This window comes from Desmodus rotundus, chromosome 2 (genome assembly GCF_022682495.2).
Source record: "Desmodus rotundus isolate HL8 chromosome 2, HLdesRot8A.1, whole genome shotgun sequence".
Lineage (NCBI taxonomy): Eukaryota > Metazoa > Chordata > Mammalia > Chiroptera > Phyllostomidae > Desmodus > Desmodus rotundus.
In genome coordinates, this window is record NC_071388.1 from 96720808 (window position 1) to 96743937 (window position 23130).

At 43.9% G+C, this 23130-nt stretch overlaps 1 protein-coding gene across 5 annotated transcripts in view; it reads right to left on the bottom strand.

Annotated features, from left to right (window-relative positions):
- Positions 1-6744: 6744 nt before the first annotated feature.
- B4GALT4 (beta-1,4-galactosyltransferase 4) overlaps positions 6745-23130 on the bottom strand; it is a 42002-nt gene continuing 25616 nt past the window's right edge. For all 5 annotated transcript variants that reach the window (XM_024578200.3, XM_053918406.2, XM_024578201.2 and 2 more), the window contains 5 exons: positions 22105-22337; positions 19363-19550; positions 11865-11987; positions 9710-9814; positions 6745-6929 (listed from right to left, as the gene is read on the bottom strand). In XM_024578200.3, coding sequence (XP_024433968.1) covers positions 6797-6929; positions 9710-9814; positions 11865-11987; positions 19363-19550; positions 22105-22337 — 782 coding nt within the window. In that variant the 3' untranslated portion in view covers positions 6745-6796. The remainder of the gene's footprint in view (positions 6930-9709; positions 9815-11864; positions 11988-19362; positions 19551-22104; positions 22338-23130) is intronic.

A 23130-nucleotide genomic window follows, 5' to 3' on the forward strand; every position in this document is an offset into this window, starting at 1 on the left:
GTTCTACTCCTGGCTGACTCAGTCAGAGGGAGCACCCCAATGCCACAGCCCCGACCGACCAGGTTCCTGTGAGTTAGACAAGGAGGGACAGGGAGAGACAAGAGAGGAACAGTGGGCACGCCTCTGCTGTACCCCTGGGGGGCTAAAGGCGCACGTCCTGACACACAGTTGGCCTAGCCTGCCCGTCTCACTTCATCTCTCCAGTCACAGCTTGGGTGCTAGGATAAATGGCACCTACACTTGGCTTTGATGGTTCAGTCTGTGTTTTTTAGAAGAGAGGAGGAGGCAGAAGAAACTTACTCTGGACTAAGCTTGGAAACACCTCTGTCCCACCTCCCCTTGCATACTCTCCTGTGTTCCGGTGCCATTTTCTCCCACTGCTAACCAGGTTTTCCATTGTCCTCCTGTTCTCCACTGGCTGAGCAGGTCCCGTCCACCCTGCCTTCCTCTCTAAGGCTTTGGGATTCACATACAAAATTCCATTCCCCTTGTGATTGGATCTCAGCTAGGTTAAGGTAAAACCTTTTGGAAAACTAATTCTTACTAAGGGGTGAGTGACAACTAGTGCCCACTCCCTTAATCTTCTCTATAGGTTTTTCCTTGGTTACAGAAATTGATCTCTAGTTGGTGGAATCTGAGGCAGTTATGGGAACAGGAAAGAACTATGCTGAGGCAAGATGGCCCACCTGCTGCTCCTTAAATCTTACTACCTGCCTTCTCCACCAATAAGTAACTAGAAAGAGAATGAGTCTTCAGTTAGCAGATGCCCCACCCCATCCAGCTAGCTTCCTACCTGGAACCTCATCCTTCACAGAAGGTGACAATTCCCCTGAAGATGTATGTGGACAGGTTCTGCTGCTCCCAGAACCAAATAAGGCCCTAAATCCAGGTCCCACAGTGTCCAAGCCCCAGGGACTTGGGGAGGGGGACACACCTGTCAGCCATGACAGACCTAGGGCCGAGGATTCCCCTACAGAAAGTCCAGCCATTCAAGACTTCTCTGAGTCCTGCTATAGTGTCTTCAGTGTAACCTCCGGGCAGTTTGTGCTCTGCCTGGTTCCTGCTTCCATCCCCCTGTGCCTTCCCTGGAAGTTCAGCCTTTCCCTTCTTCCCTCTGGGGTCTGACACTAGAAGAGGACTCACAGTGAGACCCAAGCCATTTTTCTGGGTGAGGCCCAGGCCCAGCCTCCCCAGAGCCACCTCCAGCCCCACCAGACCAGGGAGGAGAAAGAGAGCTGGAGAGCCCAGCTGCTGGCAGGCTGCTGGGTTGAAGACACGTCCACACAACACAACGCCATCTTATGAAACCTCCCACTTAAGTCTGTCCTCCTGCTTAGCAGGTGGGCAAGGAAAAATGACTACCTAACACCAGCCATGTGTCAGACTAACTCTGGGGTAAGTTTTACCTGATTGCAACACCAGAGGGGTCATCCGCTCTCCTGATTGCCTGTACCCTCCACAGCTTGCTACCAGGCTCCTGGCAGGCTGTTCACACTGAGCGCTGGAAAGCCTGCTGCTCATATTATCAGCTCTGTAGCTTTTTTTATCCCCACCAGCTATAATAAATAGAAACTGCTTCTTTCCTGAGCAGCAGATGATCAGGTACTCTCTGGATACTAATCAAGAAAAAAAGGAATAATAGTAATGAGAATTTGAAAATCTAATCTCCTCTCTCTTCTACCCCAACCCAGCCAGACTGATTGACAAGCTGGGCTGCAGTTGAGGGATTGGAAACTGAGCTTGTTTCTCATTTCTATTAACTGAACAATTTCCTTTCTCCTTTTGCATCTAGTATTTCCTCTAGTTTCTCTTCCCTGTTTCACCTCACCCAGATCCTTATCACATCTTGTACCAGGACTAAATCAAAGAAGAAACCCAAAGGAGGCTAGTTGTAAGCTATTGAGTTTGCTTTCATGTGTGACATTTTTATAATTTGGCTCAAGTGCCCACATCCAATGAGGAGATCCAAACACAGCTTGGGAAAAAGCAGCATCCCTGAGAAATGCATTGTTCCCAGATCCTTCCCCAACCCTCCCCTCCCCCAGGCCCCCAGCGCTCCCAACACACACACCTGAGGGAGACAAATAGCCAAGTCCCGGGGTAAAGAGAAATGGTGCCATCATGCTCTACTTTCTAGTGGCCTCTGCTCTGACTTGAAAAAGAAAATAAGAGAAACCCCTGACCTTCAGAAGCTAGACTGGCACTCACAATGAGGCCATGCTGTTCATCTATTAGACATAAACAATCTCATAGAATCCCCACCTCAGATAAGGTTACTCTGTGACCAAGATAAAATGAGGCAAAGCAAGGCCACTTTATAATTCTGTCTAAGCACAGACAAAAAAACAAGGTCATTGTGCCACCCACAAACACCAAACACACCCTTAGCTAGAAAGAGTGGCTGCTACATGTTCACCCATTACAGCTTTATTTCCCTGCTAGTCCTTCCCTATGGATAAAACGTATGGAGATGCACAATCACAGAACTGTCCCCACTTGCTGACAGTATCCTATATAGAGCACATCTTGCTTCCTCAGACTCTCCCCAGGTGACCCAACACAAACCCAAATGCTGTCGTAGATTCTTTCTACCTCCTTTTTCCTGAGATACCTCATTGTTCTCCATGGTATGTTCTCAGTCACTGCAATGAGGCACAATCCCAATTTATTTATCTGCAGATGTGTTCCTGAGGGTCTTTGGTTGAAGGACATCACACCCTCCAACTGTTCGCCCACCCTTATTTCCTGTCTTCATGTATTTGTTGTCTATGACCATGAAATGGTTAAGAACGTGAGCTTTGGAGTCAGATACCTGGCTCCAAATCCCAGCTCTGTATGGCTTTGGCAGGTCACCTGGCCTTTCAGAAACTGCTTCAGGAAAACATGTCTGTCCTCACATGGAACTGGGAGAATTCAGCAAGGTATGCAAAGTGTGCATTAGAATGGTTAACAGCCTGTAAGAAATACGACTAGGAAATTGTAACATAAATCTGGTCCAAAGAACTCTGCTTGGACCATAATCCCTGGGAACATGCCAACTCATGTCATCTTGCTTCAGTTTATTGCAATAAGTTTAATGACCAAATATTTTGATCCAAATTAATTGGCCCTCAAACAATAGCTATGAGTAATAGCTTTCCAGCAAAACTCCTACTCCATAGTGGAAGAATGTACTAGGGTCATCAAGATAAGGCATTTTAATGGATACATCTCAAGTTGTGTATTATTTTTAGCTACCAATGATATCTCTGCCCGTGCTGCCTTCACAGAGAAATCTCATAATATCCTGACAGTATGATATTCTGAGGGGTTCGGGGAGATCAAGATATTGGAGTCTAGAGACCCTCTTACTGATTTTGGGAAGTTACTTAACTGGAGTCTGTTTTCTCTTTGCAGTATGTATAGTACCTACAGTACCTATAACTTTCTCTTTAACAGGAAAGTTAAAATTAAAAACACAGGGAAATTGACTAATAAGAAGCAGGTATTCAATTATTGGTATGCCCTATCCTTTACCAACCTCTCCCCCAAGGTCCCAAATTACACAAATATCCCCCAGACGTGCAGGCAGGGTTTAATTTTATTTGCATTTCAACTCTAACAGTTGTTGATGGAATGGTGAAGACTCTGCCTGTACAGGTATTCTCCCTGAGGGAGGGTCCTCTCAGCCCTTTTGAGACCTATCAGCCCTTCTCAAGGGGGCAACAGCTTCCATATATAAGGAACTAAGAAACAGACTTTTAAAAAGAAGTTTTGGAATGCAATTGGCAAAAAAGAAATTATGAAACGTACCTGACTATGCTATTGTGGGACATGTTAATGGCTTTTCACAGGGACTATATACATATAGGACTTGGGGAAAGTGGAGGTTTCAAGTCCGGCAGAAAATGTCTCATCTCACCCGAGTCCACTCACAGAGCATTTTAGGGCCCCCAGGAAACCTGTCTGATAGGAGCTTGAGTGGAAGTGAGGGCACTAGGGGCCAAAACACCAGGGGGGATGTCTGGGGAAAAGTTCACAGACCAAATGAGAATGGAAGATACTCTTTAAGGCCCAGAAGTACCAACCTTCTCCAGGAGCTAGGACGGGGATTTAGACTCAGAAAAACTACCTCAAAGAATGGGAGACGCCAGGTGAAGGAATTATTGGGTAGTGATCTTTGTAGTCAGAAGACCTGAGTTTGTGCCCTGAGTTTGCCACTTACTAGCTGTGGGACTTCTGGAAAGTCCCCAACCTGTTTTCAACCTCCACTTCCTCAATCTACCCTACTTATCTCAGGATTCTGCAGGATCAATAAAGAACATGTAAAAACATTGCAAGCCCTAGAGTGCTACTGAGTGGTAGTAAGGAAAAAAAAACAATAAAAATTTCACAGCAGTACAGCCTTCATGTGAAGTACGGTGATATCCAAATAGGCTGCACCCACAGGATCCTTAGCAATGACGGTAGGCATATCTACCCTAGGCAAACAACTTGGCCTCTTAGGGGCAATGGACAATGAAAAATACACAGGGCAGGAATTACAGGAAAGCTCAGTTCCTCGGAGACCTACCTCTCCTGCCCAGCTGTGACGGGGTGGCAGGATGGCAGCCATCAAGCAGGTGGCCACCTGCCTCCAGCCAGTCACTGGGCCTTGATTTTTAGTGCAGGTAAAGTGGCACAGTGGCACAATAAAGGTCTTAAAAATTACCTTCTGCCTCAAGAAGCTTCATAATGAGCCATTTAAATGACTGTACCTTATCTTGGTTGAAAGAATTATCTGAAGAATAGTAATAGGCATAGTACAGTGATTACTAACATTTTAAAAATGCAGATGGCTTGTTAATAGCTGGAAATGCACAGGGAGTTTCCACATGGTAGCAACTGTATTTCATTTCCATTGAATGAGAAATGGAGTTCTCAAATTCCTTATACACATGATTCTCTTGCTTTACCTTCCCCAACCATGTGGGACCCACGGACTCCAGATTGGGGACCCCTGGCATGAGCTGTTGGCCATTATGGTAGTTCAGTATGTATGTTGTTATGTTTAAGAAAATTGGAATAAAATGCTAAAGAAAGATTCTGCAGGGAAGAGAGAGAAGAGCAAGAGAGGGAAAATATGAAAACCATCCATTCTTTTTGTATTAATAAAGAAAAATATAAAGTTTTTACTTGTCCCTACTGAGTTAAAGTTAAACCAGGCCAGCCTTAGGTAAACTTACCATGCCTATAAAACGTATTTTCCTTGCATTCAAACTCTCCTTCTCTACTTGGGTGGTGACTTTCTGCTGTCTTTCTCAGGAGTCCATTTCCTCCCTCTTCCTGCTTGGGAAGGATATTATTTACACCTTTTGGCTGGCACTCATTCATGTTAAAAGTTTTAAAAAGTGTCATAATAATGATGGATTGAGAGACCCTAGGGCACAGTGGTGTAATACTTGTTTAAGAACATCCATACCTGCATTATATATGTGTCCATTCACCTATGCAAACAAAATGCGTTTTTGTTCTCTTGACTCAGTACCCGTCTCCTATTCCCTTCCTTAGGTTATTCTCCCACATCCCCGCCCCCTCCCCAGGAAGCTCAGTAGAACTGGTGGCTTGCTTCTCTCCCAAATCACTGCCACTACTCAAATCCCTGCCACAGTCCCACCTTCCTTCCAAATGAAAGGCTTTCCAAGCCCTGGGTTCCATCCCTTCCTGTCCTATGACCAACAGCTGTGTCCCTTTGGCCAGCCCTGCTGCACCCGCTGCCTGTAATACGAAAGGAACAGAAGACAATATAGAGAACAAAACCACGATGTGGCCCAGGAAACTAGACACAGAGGCACAGGCCAAAGGCCTGGAGCTGGTTATACAAAGCGGATGTACAGAGGAAGAACAGGAGAAAGGCGCAAAAGGATGAAGAACAGAGGGAACAGGAGGGCTTGGTGTCCTTTTTGTTTGTAAGCTGCTTAGGATTATGGATGCTGAAATAAACACACCTGTAGGCCTCACACAACAGTAAAAAACAAGATCGAGCACCCAAAGCTTTTTTATATTTTACTGCAGAGGTATTTTTGATATATTATTAGTTAATATGTAATTTGTAAACTGCTAATTCATATCCTACATGTACAAAATCATTTTACAAAAATGCTTTAAAAAACCAGTAGAAAATGTATTTTCTGCTGGGGTCGTACTGGAAGGAGCATCCGGCAGGTGACACCGCACACACAGTATTAGCCGCCGCAGCAGCCAGCACAACCCTGGCTGCCTCTCCATCTGACAGTCCTCCCGCCACCTCTTAAATTCCCAAGTGCACTGCATCTTGGTTCTTCACCTTTCTGGCCTCTCCTGCTGCGGACTTCTCACGTGGGACCCGCCTCTTCACCGATGACCATGCAGGGTAAATGAATCGAGCAAGCTCATCGTCGTACCTTTCTCCCTCCATCCAGAACAAGCCTGGTTTTCTGACATTCAGCAATCTTATTTCCTGTGGCCTTTTTTATCCCACAATGTATCACTTCAAACTTAAATAAATCTCCCTTAATTAGCATTCTCCAGTAGCCTACGTGATACCTTTCGAGTCTTCCTTTTACACTTAGTCCTTCAAGTATCTATATTACAATATTTTAACCTTCATGATCAAAATAACTAAGAAAGCTCATTCCATCTCACCAGGAGCTCTACTAAGAAAATACAAAAAGGAAAAATTCAGCTTGATAATTAGCTGCAACAAGTTCTTACTGTGTGCTACTAGGGCAAGACTCCAGGCCAAAATTATTGCAATCAAGTATTTGGTTCGTCCCAACATCACCAGGCAATATGGGGTTCAAGGGCCAGACCAGAAATCCACTGTGATGTTGATATATAAAGGACTGTAATCCACAGACAGTAACTTATAAACACAACTGTTCAACCCATCTGTTTTCCAGACTCGTGACACCTGATGTAAGAGCTTCATCCTAAAGATAAACAGAACAAATGTGAATGGTAGACAAAAGTTAACTTATACTTCCATTGCTTTTTGTCTTGCCACAAAATTTAGCAAAAGCACCTTGGTAAGTTATTACACCTGTTGGGTGTTCTACTGCAGAAAAGTTTATTTCCCCATTTAAGGTAAAGGACAGCAATGACAGCCATGTGTCCATGTGCTGACCCCCAAGTGAGACCCTGGAGACCGATGATGAAAAGTGTCATATAACGATGACACTTGCATGCAGCGAGTCCCCAGTCTACAGGACAGAAGGACATAGTAGCACTGGTACAATGTGAAATGTGTCATCCACTGCTAACAGGTCCTTGGACAAGCTTCAGGAGACCTATGAATCCTCCAGTGTTGTTGGGGAAATTGTGTCTGTATGCAGGCAGGGTGCATGGCTTTCCTAGAATTCCCAAAGAAAGTTAGAATGTAGGTAGAGAAGGATCAGGTAAGGGCGCCTAACTCCATGATGGAGTCTGGAGGGGGGTCGGGGAGAAGGAAAATTTGACTTGAGGCTTAAAAGAGAAGAAATGCACCAAGTAAAGAAGGTGAGGGGAAGGATACAGAGGAAGAGAAGCCACCCTGTGCAAGAGGCATGGACATGCAAACCAACAGAACGCATCTGAAGAAGAATACGTAATTGTGTGGCTGGAGAGTGGGTGGGTGGTGGTCTGAGCTGGTCTCTGAGAGCCTAGCAGTAAAAAACAATCCATGTCAGTCACAGTAACAATGTGGGTGGAGATCAGAAGCATAATGTTGACCTAAATAAAATCAGAGGAAAATAATACAGCATGATTTCATTTACATAAAATTGAAAAACATGCAAACCAAACAATCTTTTGTACAGGGATACAAACATATGGGAAAACAAGAAAACCGAGAGCACAAATAATTACAATTATCACAAATAATTATCACAAAACTTCAGGAAAACGTCGCCTCTGGCCATGGGGGTGGCACAGATATGGAATTGGGGGGGACACAGGGAACAGGCATGAATTGGGTGGGGACACCACCAGTGTTCATGGTATCAAGAATCTTCAGATTTTTCATACAATTTATAAATATTCTTTTTATCTACTCAGTAGTAATTTTTTTACTTAAAGAGAAAAATGCATACCTATGGACAGAAACTAGTAAGACACATGGAAAGTAGAAATAGCGATTTTTGTTAAAGTGGTAGATTCTAACAAAAGGACTAAATGCCTTTTAATATTGTTTTAAAATCTAGACTCTGATAAAGCCCTGTAATATTGAGCTAAAACCCTCCTAATACTGTTTTAAAATGTACTCTAACAAAAGGGCCAAAAGCCCTCTAATGCTGTTTTAAAAGTTAGGGGGAAAAAACAGAACAAAAAGGATAGATTCTTCGGTCTCAGTCCCATAAAGCAGTGGCTTATTTGTCAGCATTCCCTACTGAAGGGGCTAATTCCTGGGGCAGAAGCACAAGATGAGCCTAGAACAGCTCATCTCACTGGAGCACCGGGAAGGAAGCTCTCAGAACCAGTGTCGTCCGGCAGAGGATTTAGGAGTCAACATGCAGAAGATGCCATTTGCCAAAGACAAAGCAAGCTGAGCACCGACAAGAATATTAACTCCATCCTGAAGGATGCCAGGGAACATCAACTCATCACTTTGAAAAGTGAAAAAGCAATGCTGATTCTTTCCCTTTATCCTGCCTTTTCTACATGAACTGTACCCCAGGGCACTCAAATAGACGAAGAGGGCAAGTCCTTCTTTGTAGAAAGACCAATCTAATGATGCAGAAGGAATAACACACTATCAGAATTTTGTAATCCCTAACTGAGTCATAAATTTAGGCAGCAATCAGCAATGGCAATGGCTGCTAAAATGATTAGGTAAAAAGATGATGGGAAACCTCACAATGAGAAGACAGGGATGACAAAGCCTGAACCCACAGACCCTGGTATCACAAAGACACAGCCAGACATCCTGTCCTGTTAGGACACAGGCAGTACATGGCCTCATCCATGAAGTGTTCTTGCCCCAAAATAGTACTGAGTCTGTCAAGCCTCAAGATCTAACTCCAGTTCACAAGGAAATGCCAAGGTCAGGGGCACACATTAAGTTCTACCACTGGGATGCAGCAGGCAAAATCCCCAATGTAGGAAATTCCATCAGACAAATGACTTGGTTTGTTCAACAAATGCATTGCAATGGGAACAAATAAGAGGAAGAGGGAATCCACAGACTAGAAGAGGTTTCAGAGAGATCCAAATGCGACGTGTGGATGTAGCTTGTCTGGATCCTACTGGAATAGAGCCAAGTTTTGGGTGGTTTTTTTTTTTTTTTTTTTAAAAAGCATTTATGAGACAATCAGGGAAATCTAAACACTGACTGGAAAATTTGATAATGTTAAGAAAGTATTGTTAATTTTATTTTAGGTATGATAATGGTATAGTGGTTCTTTTTTAAAGATTTCTTACATTTTAAGGATACATACTGATGTATTTACACATGAAATGCTGTGATATCTAGGGTCTGCTTCTAAATAAGCCAGTGGAGGAGGAGAAAAAAGTGGGAGAAAGAAGAGAGGCCATGAGCTGGTGACTGTTAAAGCCAGGCGTGGGGTACATGGGGGCGCAGTATACCGCTGCCTCTACTTCGGTGTCTGTTTGAAAATTACCTCGATAAAAACTTAGAACAAATAAATGTGTTCATCTGATCAGAGGCAGCGGTCCCCTTATTGACAGAAGAGGCTAAGTAGGTAGAGCCTACCGGGCACGTGAAGCCAGGACTTACCGTTCTCCATTCACCTCATTGCCTTGGTCTCTAGTGTGGAAGATCATTGTATATTTACCCACATCAGGCATTGGCCGGATTATCTTCATTCTGTGAAGCTCAACCCTAGAAAGATAACAGAGGTGGTTTTTAAAAAAATTCCATCCTACTTATCTACCACTAGGCACTCAAGAAGAATCATTTCCAAAATTTACACATGTGCACACACAGAGAGACATAAATAGTTTGATTTTTTGGATATTAAAAAGAGAATTTTCTTATAATGTTGGGCCTCAGACAGTAAGTCCATAAAAAATTCACATTTAACATTTACTCCTGGGGTAAAAAGGAGATGTGTCAATGCATGGTTTGTCATTTTCCAAAACAACTGAGAAAATACATGTTTTAAAACATCATGACATAAGGTATATAAATGTCTAATCTCAATGTTCGACACCTGAAATTTATATAATATTGTATGTCAACTGTAATTGAAAATTAAATTTTAAAAATTATGATGAACAGGAGAATCATGTCTCTTGTGATCCCTAGTTTACTTAGTTCTTCCTTCTTTTAACAAAGAACGTCATGATCTTTTAAAGGCGCAAGCTTTAAAGCCCATGAATCTAGGGTCAAATCTAGACTTTGTTATTTTCAACCTTGGTAAGTCAGTTCACCGCTCCGGGTCTTGGTTTCCCACGGATAAAATGCCAGTGGTGTTCTGGAGCTGCTCAGACAGGCTCAAATGACGGAGTCCACAAGGTGCATGTTTTGCAAACCGTAACGTAATATATATGTGCAAAGAGGGGCGGCCCTGACTGCACCAGTGAGTAAGTAAATATTTAGTGAATAAACTTCAATCAACTTTTATGTTAAAATCCTTTAGTTATCAGTAGATAGTTAAGAACCACTCTGAAGGCCCTGATGTTCTTAACAAGCAAAAGCAAAGCTTGGTGCTCCCCTCAGCCTTGAAGCCAAGGAGCACAGGAAAAAAGACAGTGATGATACATGATCAGTGCAAAATTCTAACCTGCCTATCTAGGCCGTACCATGGACTTTGGGAAAGTGATGGATATTGTTAACCTCTAGCCTTTGCTACTCTTACCCTGAAATCTAGCTCTGTCCACTTCGTAAGCCCTGGCCCCACAGGCTGGTGATGGGATGGGCCTTGAAGAGCTGTTGCCTGTCACATGGCCATTCCTATGGAAACTTTGGTCAGGGAAATCCACTCTCCTCCTGCCAGAAACATCCCAGGGACTCAGCCTACACATGGGAACAAGACCAGCAGGGAGCCCTGGCTTCTTTATGCTGAAGGGAAAAGTTCTGGCAGTCACATATCTATTAATTCAAAACTGCAGCTAAGAAAGTTCCTTTCCAAGAAATAACAGCAGGAGGAAGAAGGGTCTCCTGATCGTGAGGAAGACCTTGTTACTACAAGTCTAAAGATACTGGCCCCAGGCTCTTGAATCATTACTTATTTCTGATAGGTAGGGCTACCCATAACTATCTGGCCACAAAACCCGAATTCGGGGGAGGTTGCCAAGAGGAGAGGCCAGATATAGTCCTTCTGAAGCCCTCAGGGCAGAAAATAGTCCAGGAGAATCTGAGGATAATGCTAGCAGCCTGGAGCCCAGCCTGGGAGTCAGGCCAGCAGCTACCCTCACAGTAGGTGAGGCTGGCTAATGCCTGATGGAGAGGACATCTTGGCTTGCTTCAGGATGTGCAGGTCCTCACAGGCTGTTGGCACTCCCTGCTCTGGGCACTGGGAACTGCAGGATTCCCCAGCACCTGGGAGAAAGCATAGGCTTGTACTGGGCCCTCTGGCCACTGTCCTCAGATTGCATCTTTGTCGACCTTGCACAATTTGGGACTTTTCATTCACTGGTGAGACCCTTCTCAGTAAGCAATGCCCACTGACAAGTCCACAGAGACCTCCATCAACACTTGCGGACCCCTAACACCCACAAGCCAGAAACAGGCCACCTTCCATCACCTCCACACTGCCAGTGGCAAAGAGCAATTTGGGCCATCCTGCCTGCCCTCTGCACCTGCCTCCCTGTAAGCCCAAAGCCTCCTGTCCTGCTGGTCTGGCATCTAAAGGTGCTATAAAACGTAGGTTTCCAGAGCCATCACTGATAGCAAAGCCCTCTGAAGGGGACCTGTCTCTTTTGTTCACCTGAGTCTGAGGTCATCGTCTTCGCCTCCCCATCCCCAGTAGTTGTTAGAGAATCCATTCACCTTGAAAAACTGCTCTCTTCTTAGGGCAGTAACACCCCCAAAATATCCACTGTAACGTAACCTGGAGCAGAAGAGAGGAGAGAACAAGAACATCAGCACAGCCTTTTTGTTCTCCACAGACACTTGAGAAGTCTCTGACTCCAGGCTGGCATTCTGGGAATATGGTGAAGACCATGTACTCTACCCAGCCATTCCTGCTGGGCACCCACCTCCCAACATTCCTGGCCTGCCCTGTTGCCCTTCATTCCTCTGCTGAGACAAGGGTTCACATCCCCTCACTAAGCAAGGTGCCACCCCCGTTATTGTTAATGTTTAATGTTTGCATGCAGCGGTCTATAGAGGTACCTGTAAGTATGCCCCACAACATCAGATGTGAATGACAGATTTCATCCCATGTGCCAATCCAATGCAAAGTCATAGCTGCCAGAGGTGCTGGGTTTAGAAGGATTCTGAGGTTGCACCCAGGTTCAGCATGAATAAGTGTTATAGAGAATATACTGTTTTGGGGTTTTACTTTCACTTTTTTTGGGGGGGGGGTTGGGGAGGAGGTAGAGAGCAGAGACAACTCCTGCACATACTTTGTATGCAAAGCTCCATACCAGTGTCTGCTTCTTGAAGAACTCAATACCTTTCAACAAACCTGATGTTTCTGGCTTACCCAATTAGGTAGATGATTGTGCCTTTCACAAAAATAGAGTATACAAACCAATAATTGGGTTTTGAAAGGAAGACAGTAAATTTTGGCTAAGTGGAATCTGAGATACCCCTGGCACTTTTGCCGGTGGTCAGAAGGATATGGGGTCCAAGCTCAAAAGAGAAGAGAGGCTGAGATAGGGCTTTGCAAATAGGCTATTCAGAGGTGGCCCTTGGAGGGCAGCAGCAGGAGAACTGCACTGCCCAAGGACAACATAGGAGGTGAGGAGAGGACAGAGGGTGGAGCCAGGAGGACAGCCATAGGAAAAGGGGGAAAGAGAAGAGACCAAGCAGGACAAGTCGGAGGGCACCTCCCAGCCACATGGGACCCTTATGATTGCTGGTGGGCCAACTGGCAAATCTGAGAAATAAAGATATCTCTGAAGATAACACTGTACCAATTCAGAAATGCAAATGAAGGCAGCTTATTAACTTGGATGTTATTGAATAAAACTTTAATTAACTTCAGTTCAGAGTGCTCCAAGACTTATGAAATATTTCTGACTCTGCAGATAAGAAGAAAAACCAAAAGGAGACAGCAGTAAACACACAGACACTTGCCATCTAACAGGCAGAGTCAGAAAAGGTCACTTGTAGTTCAACTGTGTGTTTCTATGTTCTCCGTGCAGATGGGAGGACCCTGTTTAACCCATTATGGAGACCTAAAATTCTAGAAAATGGCGTTACTATAACCTAAAACAAACAGAAGGAAATAAAGTGCTCAGAAGGCAGCTATCCCTACCCAAGACATCTACGACAGTGACCTGGTGCTGCAGTTATTGGACTCTGACTGGTCTTAACCCCCCGAAGACCAGTAGCTCCTTCAGGACAGAGTAGAACCAGCGAGCAGGAATAACGTGCCGAGCACTACAGAAGGGTCACCAGGAGGGAACAGCACTGATACTCTGACGGTGATCTATTGAGTAACCACTATCCACTGTAGGCAAGGCAGCTGGCTACACACTGTAATCCCTGCACCCTGCCCTCAAAAAGCTTATAGTCCTATGAGAGGTGAGCATTGTCAGCGTTCTGAGGAATGAGAGGCCACATCGGAGGATTCAGATAGGCAAAAAAATGGGGACCTCAAGGTGGCCAGAACTCCATGAGAAAAAGGAAAAAGAGGAAAGTGTACGCTGTCTGACCAGCACCTGCAGACCAGTTTCGCTGCAGTGGGAAGTGCAGAAGAAGTCCAGCCGGAAAGAAAGTTAAGAAACTCCATTTCAGGCCTGTCCTGGATGGTTCAGTTGGTGGGTCATCATCCTGTAAAGCAAAAGGTTGCCAGCTCGATTCCCAGTCAGGACACATGCCTGAGTTTCAGGCCAGGTACCCCAGTTAGGGGGTGTGTGAGAGGCAACCAATCAATATTTCTCTCACACATCAATGTTTCTCTCCCTCTCTTTTTCTCTCCCTTCCCCTCTCTCTAAATATAAATAAATAAATAATTTTTTTTTAAAAAAGAACTCCATTTTCCAGTGGTCTTTTGGATGCAAATGTCTGCGTGTTTCTTGATCTTTGCTTTGGTTTTTCTTCTTATCTGGAAATGTACAACTATTTAATTGGCCCTGTAACAGTTATGTCTATATTTAACACTGTAAGATTGGGAAAATGTAGTCGTAAAATAACAGTAGAATCCTGTACAAAGCAGGCGGGTACCAGAGAAATGATTGGCAGTATAATTTGCCACAGGCAGGTCCGGAGCTTTATCGCTGACTCATAGTCAGCGGGATAAACAGGATTTATTTCTGGCTTCATCAGAATCCGAGACATTTTGGTCAAGTTACTTTAACTTCTTCTTTCTGCATGTGTATAAAGTGAAAACATTTCTTTTTTTTTATGTTTTTAACTTTAATTATATTTTATTGATCATGCCATTAGAGTTGTCCCAATTTTTCCCCATTTGCCCCCCTCCACCCAGCACCCCCACTCCCTCAGGCAGTCCCACCACCATTGTTCATGTCCACGGGTCATGTGTATAATAAGTCCTCTGGCTACTCCATTTCCTATACTGTATTTACATCCCCATGGCTATGCTGTAACCACCTATTTGTACTTCTTAATCCCCTCACCTCTTCACCCACTCCCCCTACACCCCCTCCCATCTGGCGACCATCACAATGCTCTTCAGATCCATGATTCTGTCTCTGTTCTTCTTGTTTGCTTAGTTTATTTTTATTTTCTTAAAGATTTTATTTATTCATTTTTAGAGAGGGGAAAGGAGGGGGAAAGAAAGGGAGAGAAACATCAATGTGTGGTTGCCTCTTGCGCATTCCCGACTGGGGACCTGGCCTGCAACCCAGGTACGTGTCCTGATGAGGAATTGAACCAATGACCCTTTGGTTCACAGGCTGGCACTCAATCTACTGAGCCACACCTGCCAGAGCTAGTTTGTTTTTTAGATTCTATTGTTGATAGATATGTATTTTTGCCACTTTATTGTTCAGAGTTCTGATCCTCTTTTTCTTAAATAAGTCCCTTTAACATTTCATATAACCATGGTTTGGTGATGATGAACAACTTTAGTTTTTCCTTGTCTGGGAAGCTTTTTATCTGCCCTTCGAGTCTAAATGATAGCTTCGCTAGGTAAAGCAATCTTGGCTGTAGGTCCCAGCTTTTCATGACTTTGAATATTGCTTGCCAATCTCTTCTAGCCTGCAAAGTTTCTTTTGAGAAATCAGCTGACAGTCTTATGGGTACTCCCCAGTAAGTAACTGCTTTTCTCTTGCTGCTTTTAAGATTCTCTCCTTATCTTTAACCTTTGGCATTTTAATTATGATGTGTCTTGGAGTGGGCCTCTTTGCATCAATCTTGTTTGAGACTCTCTGTGCTTCCTGGACTTGTATGTCTATTTCCTTCACCAAATTAAGTAACTTTTTTTCATCCTTCTTTCAAATAGATTTCCAATGTCTTGCTCTTTCTCTTCTCCTTCTGACATCCCTATGACACGAATGTTGGACCCCCTGAATTTGTCCCACAGGCTGCTTATACCACCCTCGTTGTTTGGGATTCTTTTTTCTTCTTGTTGTTCTAATTGGTTGTTTTTTGCTTCCTTATGTCCCAAATCATTGATTTGTTTCTTAGCTTCATCCACTCTACTATTGTTCCCCTGTAAATTGTTCTTTATTTCAACTAGTGAAGCCTTTGTTTCTGATTGGATCTTTTTAATACTGCTGAGGTCCTCACTAAGTTTCTTGAGCATCCTTATAACCAGTGTTTTGAACTCTACATCTGATAGATTGCTTATCTCTATTTTGTTTAGTTCTTTTTCTGGAGTTTTGATCTGTTCTTTAATTTGGGCCATGTTTCTTTGTCTCCCCATTTTGGCAGCCTCCCTGTATTTGTTTCTGTGTATTAGGTAGAGCTGCTTTGACTCCATGTCTTGGTAGTGTGGTCTAATGTGGTAGGTATCCAATAAGGTCCAGTGGCAAAGCCTCCCTATCATCCAAGCTGGGTACTTAAGGTGCACCCTTCGAGGAGGGGGTGGGCTGAGTACATCCTCTTCTTGTAGTTGAGCCTTGGTTGCTGTTGGCAGGTCAATGGGAGGAATTTACCCAGGCCAGTGAGCTGCAAGGACTAGCTGTGACCACTGACCACCGACCTCTGCCTTCTGTGGAGGATCAGCTGTACAAGGGCAGGGTAGTGGTGTTCTGATGTGGTCTGTAACTGCCCACTGGATACTGTGGGTATTCACTGTAGGCTCTCGTGTTTCCTGGGTGGTGCAGGACAAGGTCAGCCCCTACCTGTGTTTTACCCCAGGCCACCGTATCTAAGCTATGAAGCAATCTGAGATGGCTGCTACTTGTGCTGGGATTGGAGCTTCCCAGGCAAAGCCAAGCTGTTAATCTAGGCTGCCTACTCCTAGTGCCAGGTCTGGAGCTCACTGAGGCCAGATGTTGCTTATTTGAGAGGATATAGGAAGTTGTGAAGCGTGAGCCAAGACCAGCCATTCATATAGAAAAACAGCTTGGGTAGGCACATAAGTTGGATGGGGTGGAGTCTCTGGGGATCTCCAAGGGTATCTCCCAACTGTGTCAGCCAGGTTGATGGAGTCTCAGATATGGCACCAGCTTTCAGCTCCATGGGGAGAGGGTTTAGAAAAGGGACAATGGCCTCTGCTTGCCTTGATGCCAGCCACTTCAGTTCTTCCCTGTATGTCACTGGTGCCTTTCAAGCTGCTACCCCAGTGATGGAGCTCAGACAGAGTGAGTCTGAGTAGGTAAGTCTATATATGGGTTCTTTAGGAGGAATTCTTTGGGCCTCTATAAGTTTCTTCCACCAACTCAATCCCCACTGGTTTTTGCAGCCAGAAGTTATGGGGACTTATCTTCTGGCATGGGAACCCTGGGCTGGGGGGCCTGGTATGGGGCTGGCACTCCTTGCTCCTAAGATATCCCTCCTGAATTTTTATTCACTACACATGGATGTGGGACCAGACCATTCCACATCTTCATCCCTCCTACCAGTCTGGATGGACGCGGTTTCTTAATTCCAGAGTTGTCAGGCTTCCATTCAACTCGATTTCTGACAGTTCTGAGTGATGGTTGTTCTATATTTTAGTTGTAATTTTGATGTGGTTGTGGGAGGAGGTGAGCCATGTCTGCCTACACCGCCATCCTGACTGGAAATCCTCAAAAGCATCTCTTGAACTTATCATACTCATGGGAACATTGTGACAATGAATAAAAGCCCTTGCTGATTTAAGTTCTGTGGCACAGTAACACACAGTTACCAGCAGGGAGCAGACACTTAGCTGTCTGCTACCACTGCTGCCGGCTATGGAGGGGTCTGCCCAAAGCACCAAAGGAAAGTGGGGGTGAGGGGAGGGGAATATCATTACTTATGTATGCCTCTTCCTGGCCACAATAGACAAGGCAATTTATGTGAAACATGTAAAAAAGTAAAAAATATATATAAATGACAAATGAGGTCCAGAGGAAAAACCTAAATCAGAAAAGAAGATTAAAGTGAGAAATGTATTAGAATTCTGATCTGCAAATAAGATTCTTTTCAGCTTTTAAAAAAAGGCGATAGATTTGGCTCAGAGCTTCTTGCATCCAGAAGAACAGAGAAGACACATTCAATCACCTAATTCACATTAAGAAAACCTGCCAGTTATTCAGGGAAGACAAAGGCTTCTGATAGCTAGTTTAAAAGAAATATCTGGCCAGTTAAAATACCAAGTTAAAACAGCAAGATTCATACAAGGGCTGTTTTTAGAGTGAGTAGCCTCTGATGACAGCTATGATTATGATATCGAAGTTTTATTCAGAGTCAATTCCCAGCAGGAATGCCCAAGAACTCAGTTTGTTGTCGTCCGGCTAAACAAAGATAAAACCTAGGATTCCAACAAAAGACCCATCCTTAAAACAATCCTGTTATCTGCACTCAACACAACAACAACAACAAACAAACAAAAATCCTGTGTGATTGTAATTTCCCACTACAGATGTTTAGAAAGAACTGGGCATTAGGAAGCTATCTATGTCAGGGGTCCAACGTACCTATATTCTCTGCCGTACATCGTGAAAACATATTAATACACAATAAGTGAACAGATGGTTTGACATGCTTCTGAAAATACCAAGGTGACCAATCATGATATGCTGCCTTTTTCAAAGCAGAGATGGCTCAGAGACCAGAAAGCAAAACCTCCAGATAATAAGATTAAGATCCAAAGATCAAGTTCCCCAAAAGAAAAAATCCTGTGATTCTCTTCCAGGGCTCTCCCCTGCGGTGGCCTCACCACACCTACCCTCATTCAGGTGCGTGGCCTCTTTCCCACAGGTTTTTCTCCTTCCCCTTCCCTGACTCATTACCAAGTGCTTACAGTTAAATTTACAAACATGAGGTGCAGGGTTGATATAAATCCATTGTAGCTGTCTCCGCATACCAGCACACAACAGGGAGCTCTTTGAGGACAGGCACGGGGCCCATTCGAATCGGTCTCATGGCCCTGGGCACAGGGAGCAGCACAGAAAGTCCCGGCCGGGGGAAGCTGACAGGTAAATGTGCACACACATAAGCGAATATAGTTTCATTTGCAGAGAATTTTCTTAGTCACTATTCCCCCTTGGTTGTGCTTAAATGGGGGCTGGTATAAAATAAGGTTGGAAAGCAGATCTGCATCTCCTAGGGGGCACAAGAAATGGGGAATGAAGACAGAAATGGTGGTACCTAGCACCTCCCACAGTGGCTCTGAAAGGAGAAACTTGTCCTGGGTGTTCTGGCTGCTGGGCAGACTACTCAGTGGATAGCCCCCCTGCCCCCTGCCCCGACTTTCCCCCAGGACTCTGGAAAGATGCCACCCTCTGGAAAGAGATGTCACATTCACACAACAAAGGCCTAAAAGTTGAACTAAGGGGCATGTTTTTGTTGCCCCTAGAGGGGGAAGTCAAGGAATTCCAGGAAGTTACTTGAATTCATACAGTAGGGGACAGCTTGAAAAAGTTCCACTGTGCGGATGCTGCAGGTGAGACCAGCCATGGTTTGCAATGCCTGGGCTATTGTTCCTCTCCTGTTCTTCCCTTTTGTCTTTGAGGTCCTCTGTCAAGGCTGTCATGGGGCTTTTTCCTAAAAGGAAAAACCTAATTTCTCTAATTCCTGTTTTGAACTTTAAGTGCCATGCCATGTGCCATTTTCCCTATTTCTCCTTTACCTAAGACACTGTGGACACATCATCCCACACAGCCTGATGACAGCAGTGCAAGCTTCTCCAGCTCAGCAGGCCATGGGCAGAGCCGCCTTACCTGTAGCCAGTGCTGTTCCTGCCCACCACCAGATGCTTGGGCTGATCCTCACACTTGTAAAGGTTCAAGTCATTCTCGGGCACCAGGTCCACATCGTGGAATATAAAGCAGTCCCAATTTTCATCATTGAGAGCTTCTAGATAGCCCACATTCAAGAGTTTGGCGCGATTAAACTTTTTATTGCCAGCCTATAGATAGGGAGATTAAAAGTTGAAAAGCTCCCGAGACAAGGTTTCACACTGCCCCCTTCAGTTCAGATGCAGGAACTGGCATTAATTAACTCCTGCTACACACAACTATACTTGTGACATAAAAATCTGACAGTAGATTCAATAACAATAAAAGACAGTTTGTTTCTTTACATTTCACACATACTCAAATCCCATAACTCAAAAACATACCTTGAAATGGGGAGTTGTTTAATGGGTATAGATTCTCAGTTTCGCAAGATGAAAAAGTTCTAGATATTGGATGCAGAATAACGTGAATATACTTAACACTTACTGAACTGTACACTTAAAAATAGTTAAGGTGGTAGCCCTGGCTGGTGTGGCTCAGTGGATTGAGTGCCGGCTTGCAAACCAAAGGGTCGCAGGTTCTATTCCTAGTCAGGGCACATGCCTGGGTTGAGGGCCAGGTCCCCAGTGGGGTGTGTGCAAGAGGCAGCCACTCATTGATGTTTCTCTCCCTCTCTTTCTCCCTCCCTTCCCCTCTCTCTAAAAATAAATTAATTAAATCTTTTAAAAATTTTTTTAAAAATAGTTAAGGTCGTCAATTTTATGTTCTGCATATTTTATCAATTTTTTTAAAAAGCCCATAATTTAAAAATACAAGTAAAAATAACTCAAAAAAATTTAAAAACATACCTTTATATTTTCCATGTAAAACTACAAAACCTTTCTTACACACTCTTCATACTGACAAGTATCACTGCTTCACTGTTCAACCCTCAGCTCATCCCAATTTTATCCTATGTAATCAATTTACACTAAGGTTCCAAGAAACAGAGCTTGCCAGAAAGGATCAAGAATTCTTGACCCATAAACAGAGAAGGTCATTGCTAATATTTCCAAGCTACTTAAAAGTCTCTTGGAATCACTGTAAGAGAATCACGTTTTAATACTTAATGGCAGAAGCTAAACCTCACAATGACCTCACTGAGGGGATCCGTCACTGCATAAAAAAAGGAACACATTTCGACCAGTAATAAGACCAGAGGTATGGTGCCCTGGCTGGTGTAGTTCAGTGGATTGGTGCCAGTCTGCGAACCAAAGGGTCGCTGGTTCGATTCCCAGTTAGGGCACTTGCCTGGGTTCCAGGCCAGGCTCCCAATACAGGGCAGGTGAGAGGCAACCATGCACTGATGTTTCTCTCCCTCTCTTTCTCCTTCCCTTCCCCTCTCTCTAAAAATAAGTATATAAAATTTTAAAAAAAAAGGACCAGGGCTATAGCATGGAAAAGATTTTACTGTATTAATTTTTTCATGGCTTGTTGGATCAAATTCATTCAGAATAAATTCTAGTTTGATAAACAGTTCATCTTAACAAAAATATAGGCAGTTCTCTTAAAAGTTACCACAGTACATTCCTGAAAAGATCAACACAAAGCAGACATATTTTTCTATTGATAAAAATATTACACATTGGGAGTGGCTGTCCTAAGAAAGACCTCAGAATGATTAACAATGTTAAGAACAAAAATAATTATAAAACAATATAGTAATAGTAAAATTTTGTTTCCAATACTAAAATAATAGGTATAGATATATTATACATGCACATTAATTTTCAAGAACCCCAGTTTATTATAAAGTATACATTGCAGAGCTGTATCCTCTGATTTGTCAAAAGTTCTCATAAAACAAATATTACTGCTTATAACCAATAGTAAGGATGAAATTAATGATTTTCTTGCATTTTTAGCATTTGCAAGGATTTGAGGGGAAATTACTTGGAAGGCCTAGGGCAATTCTGAAAAGTTAGACATGGACATTTAAGTTGATGCCTTATTTTTTCTTTCAACCAACATTAATACTAAATAAAGGCATCTGTGGTCAGCCACTCCACCTTAGAGCTGAACTCTTCAAAAGCAGCTAACACTTACATTTACCGTGTTCCTACTAAATCATGCTTCTGGGAGCCAAATAAGTAAACCAAGAAAGTGAAAACAAAGAAACAGAAAGAGAGAAAAGAAAGAAAGGGAGGAAAATAATAAATAAATAAATAAATCACGCCCCCCCCCCAAAAGTGAAAATTAAACATGCTTTACATAGTAAATAGTGGTGAAGTTAAAGGCAGAACGGTGGAGGTGGTCACAGAACTCCGTGGCTAGTAACAGACAGCAGTCTGTCGAATCCTCTGTCTAGATCCCCAATGAGTAACCATGATCAAAAATGCAAAACGATTTCAACACCTCACCTGTAGTGTACAGAAAATGCAGAGGGAAACATAAGGTAAATTTCCAGGGGAAATTATAGGGCAGTCACTGGCTGATGTGGAAGGGCTACAACAAAACAGGCTTCCTCCAGAGGCTTTTAAGAGGCAGTAAAATTTCCCAGCACTAAGTCCCATTACTCCCCACTCTGAGCCTAAAATTCCCTTTACTCATTTCAAGGGTGAACAAGGTAAAAGACCTCTCCTTTGACAATAGTTTGACGTTCCTGTTTACCAAGAAAGACAAATGGTCAAGTCCGTCAGAGGCAGGAGAATCTGAGGCAGAGCCCTGGCCTGTCCCCACACTCACCTGGTGGATGACGTAGATGCCATATTCCAGCTGCTGCCTCTGCAGGAAGGGGTGAAGGTGTTTTAGCAGGTACATCAGGTGTCTCTCTCTGTTCCGGTGTGGAATGAGGATAGCAACCCGCTGTGAAGCCTTGCATTCCTCAGGGTGATACCGGCCTCTGTGCACTTTGGGATTTTCTGCCTGCACGTCTTCCAGAGTAAGATCTGGTTTGAAAGTGAGCTTGTCCTGACCTCCTACAATTAAAACGGGACAGAGGAAACAATAGTAGCTATCTCATCAAGTGGTAAGAGGCTTCCATGAGCTAGCACACGTAAAGCACTTAGAACATTGCCTGGTACCCGCTATATGTGTTAGCTTTTATTATTACTACTTTAAAGCCTCGATGGGTAATAAACTACAACCACAGAACCACATGACCTAGGTTATTGGCTACAAAAGCAAGAAAATAACATTATAAAAGCATTCCCTTGTTGGCCAACATTCCCTGGGTAGCCAACTCTGGCTCTGTGATTCATCCACAAATTAGAAATGCATTCTGTCCCGCTTTCAGCTTTCAGCCTGGAGGAGGCGAAGGTGCAACTTTCTTTGATCATCCCAAACATGGGTTCGTCCCACACCAGCCGCCTCCAGCTACGCCGCCGAAGTTCGACCCCAACGAGATCAAGGTCATACACTTGAGGTGCACCAGTAGGGGAGACGATGCCACGTCTGCCCTGGTCAGCCTGTCTTCAAAAGAGGTTGGTGATGAAATCACCAAAGCAACCAGTGATTGCAAGGGTCTGAGGACGACAGTGAAACTGACCATTCAGGAGAGACAGGCCCAGACAGAGGTAGCACCTTCTGCCTCTGCCCTGGTCGTCAAAGCCCTCAAAGAACCACCATAAGACAGAAAGAAGCAAGAAAATATTAAGCGCAATGGAAATATCACTTTCGATGAGACTGTCAACATTGCCTGACAGATGCAGCACTGATCTCCAGCTAGAGAACTCTCTGGAACCATCACAGAGATTCCGGGGACTGCCCCAG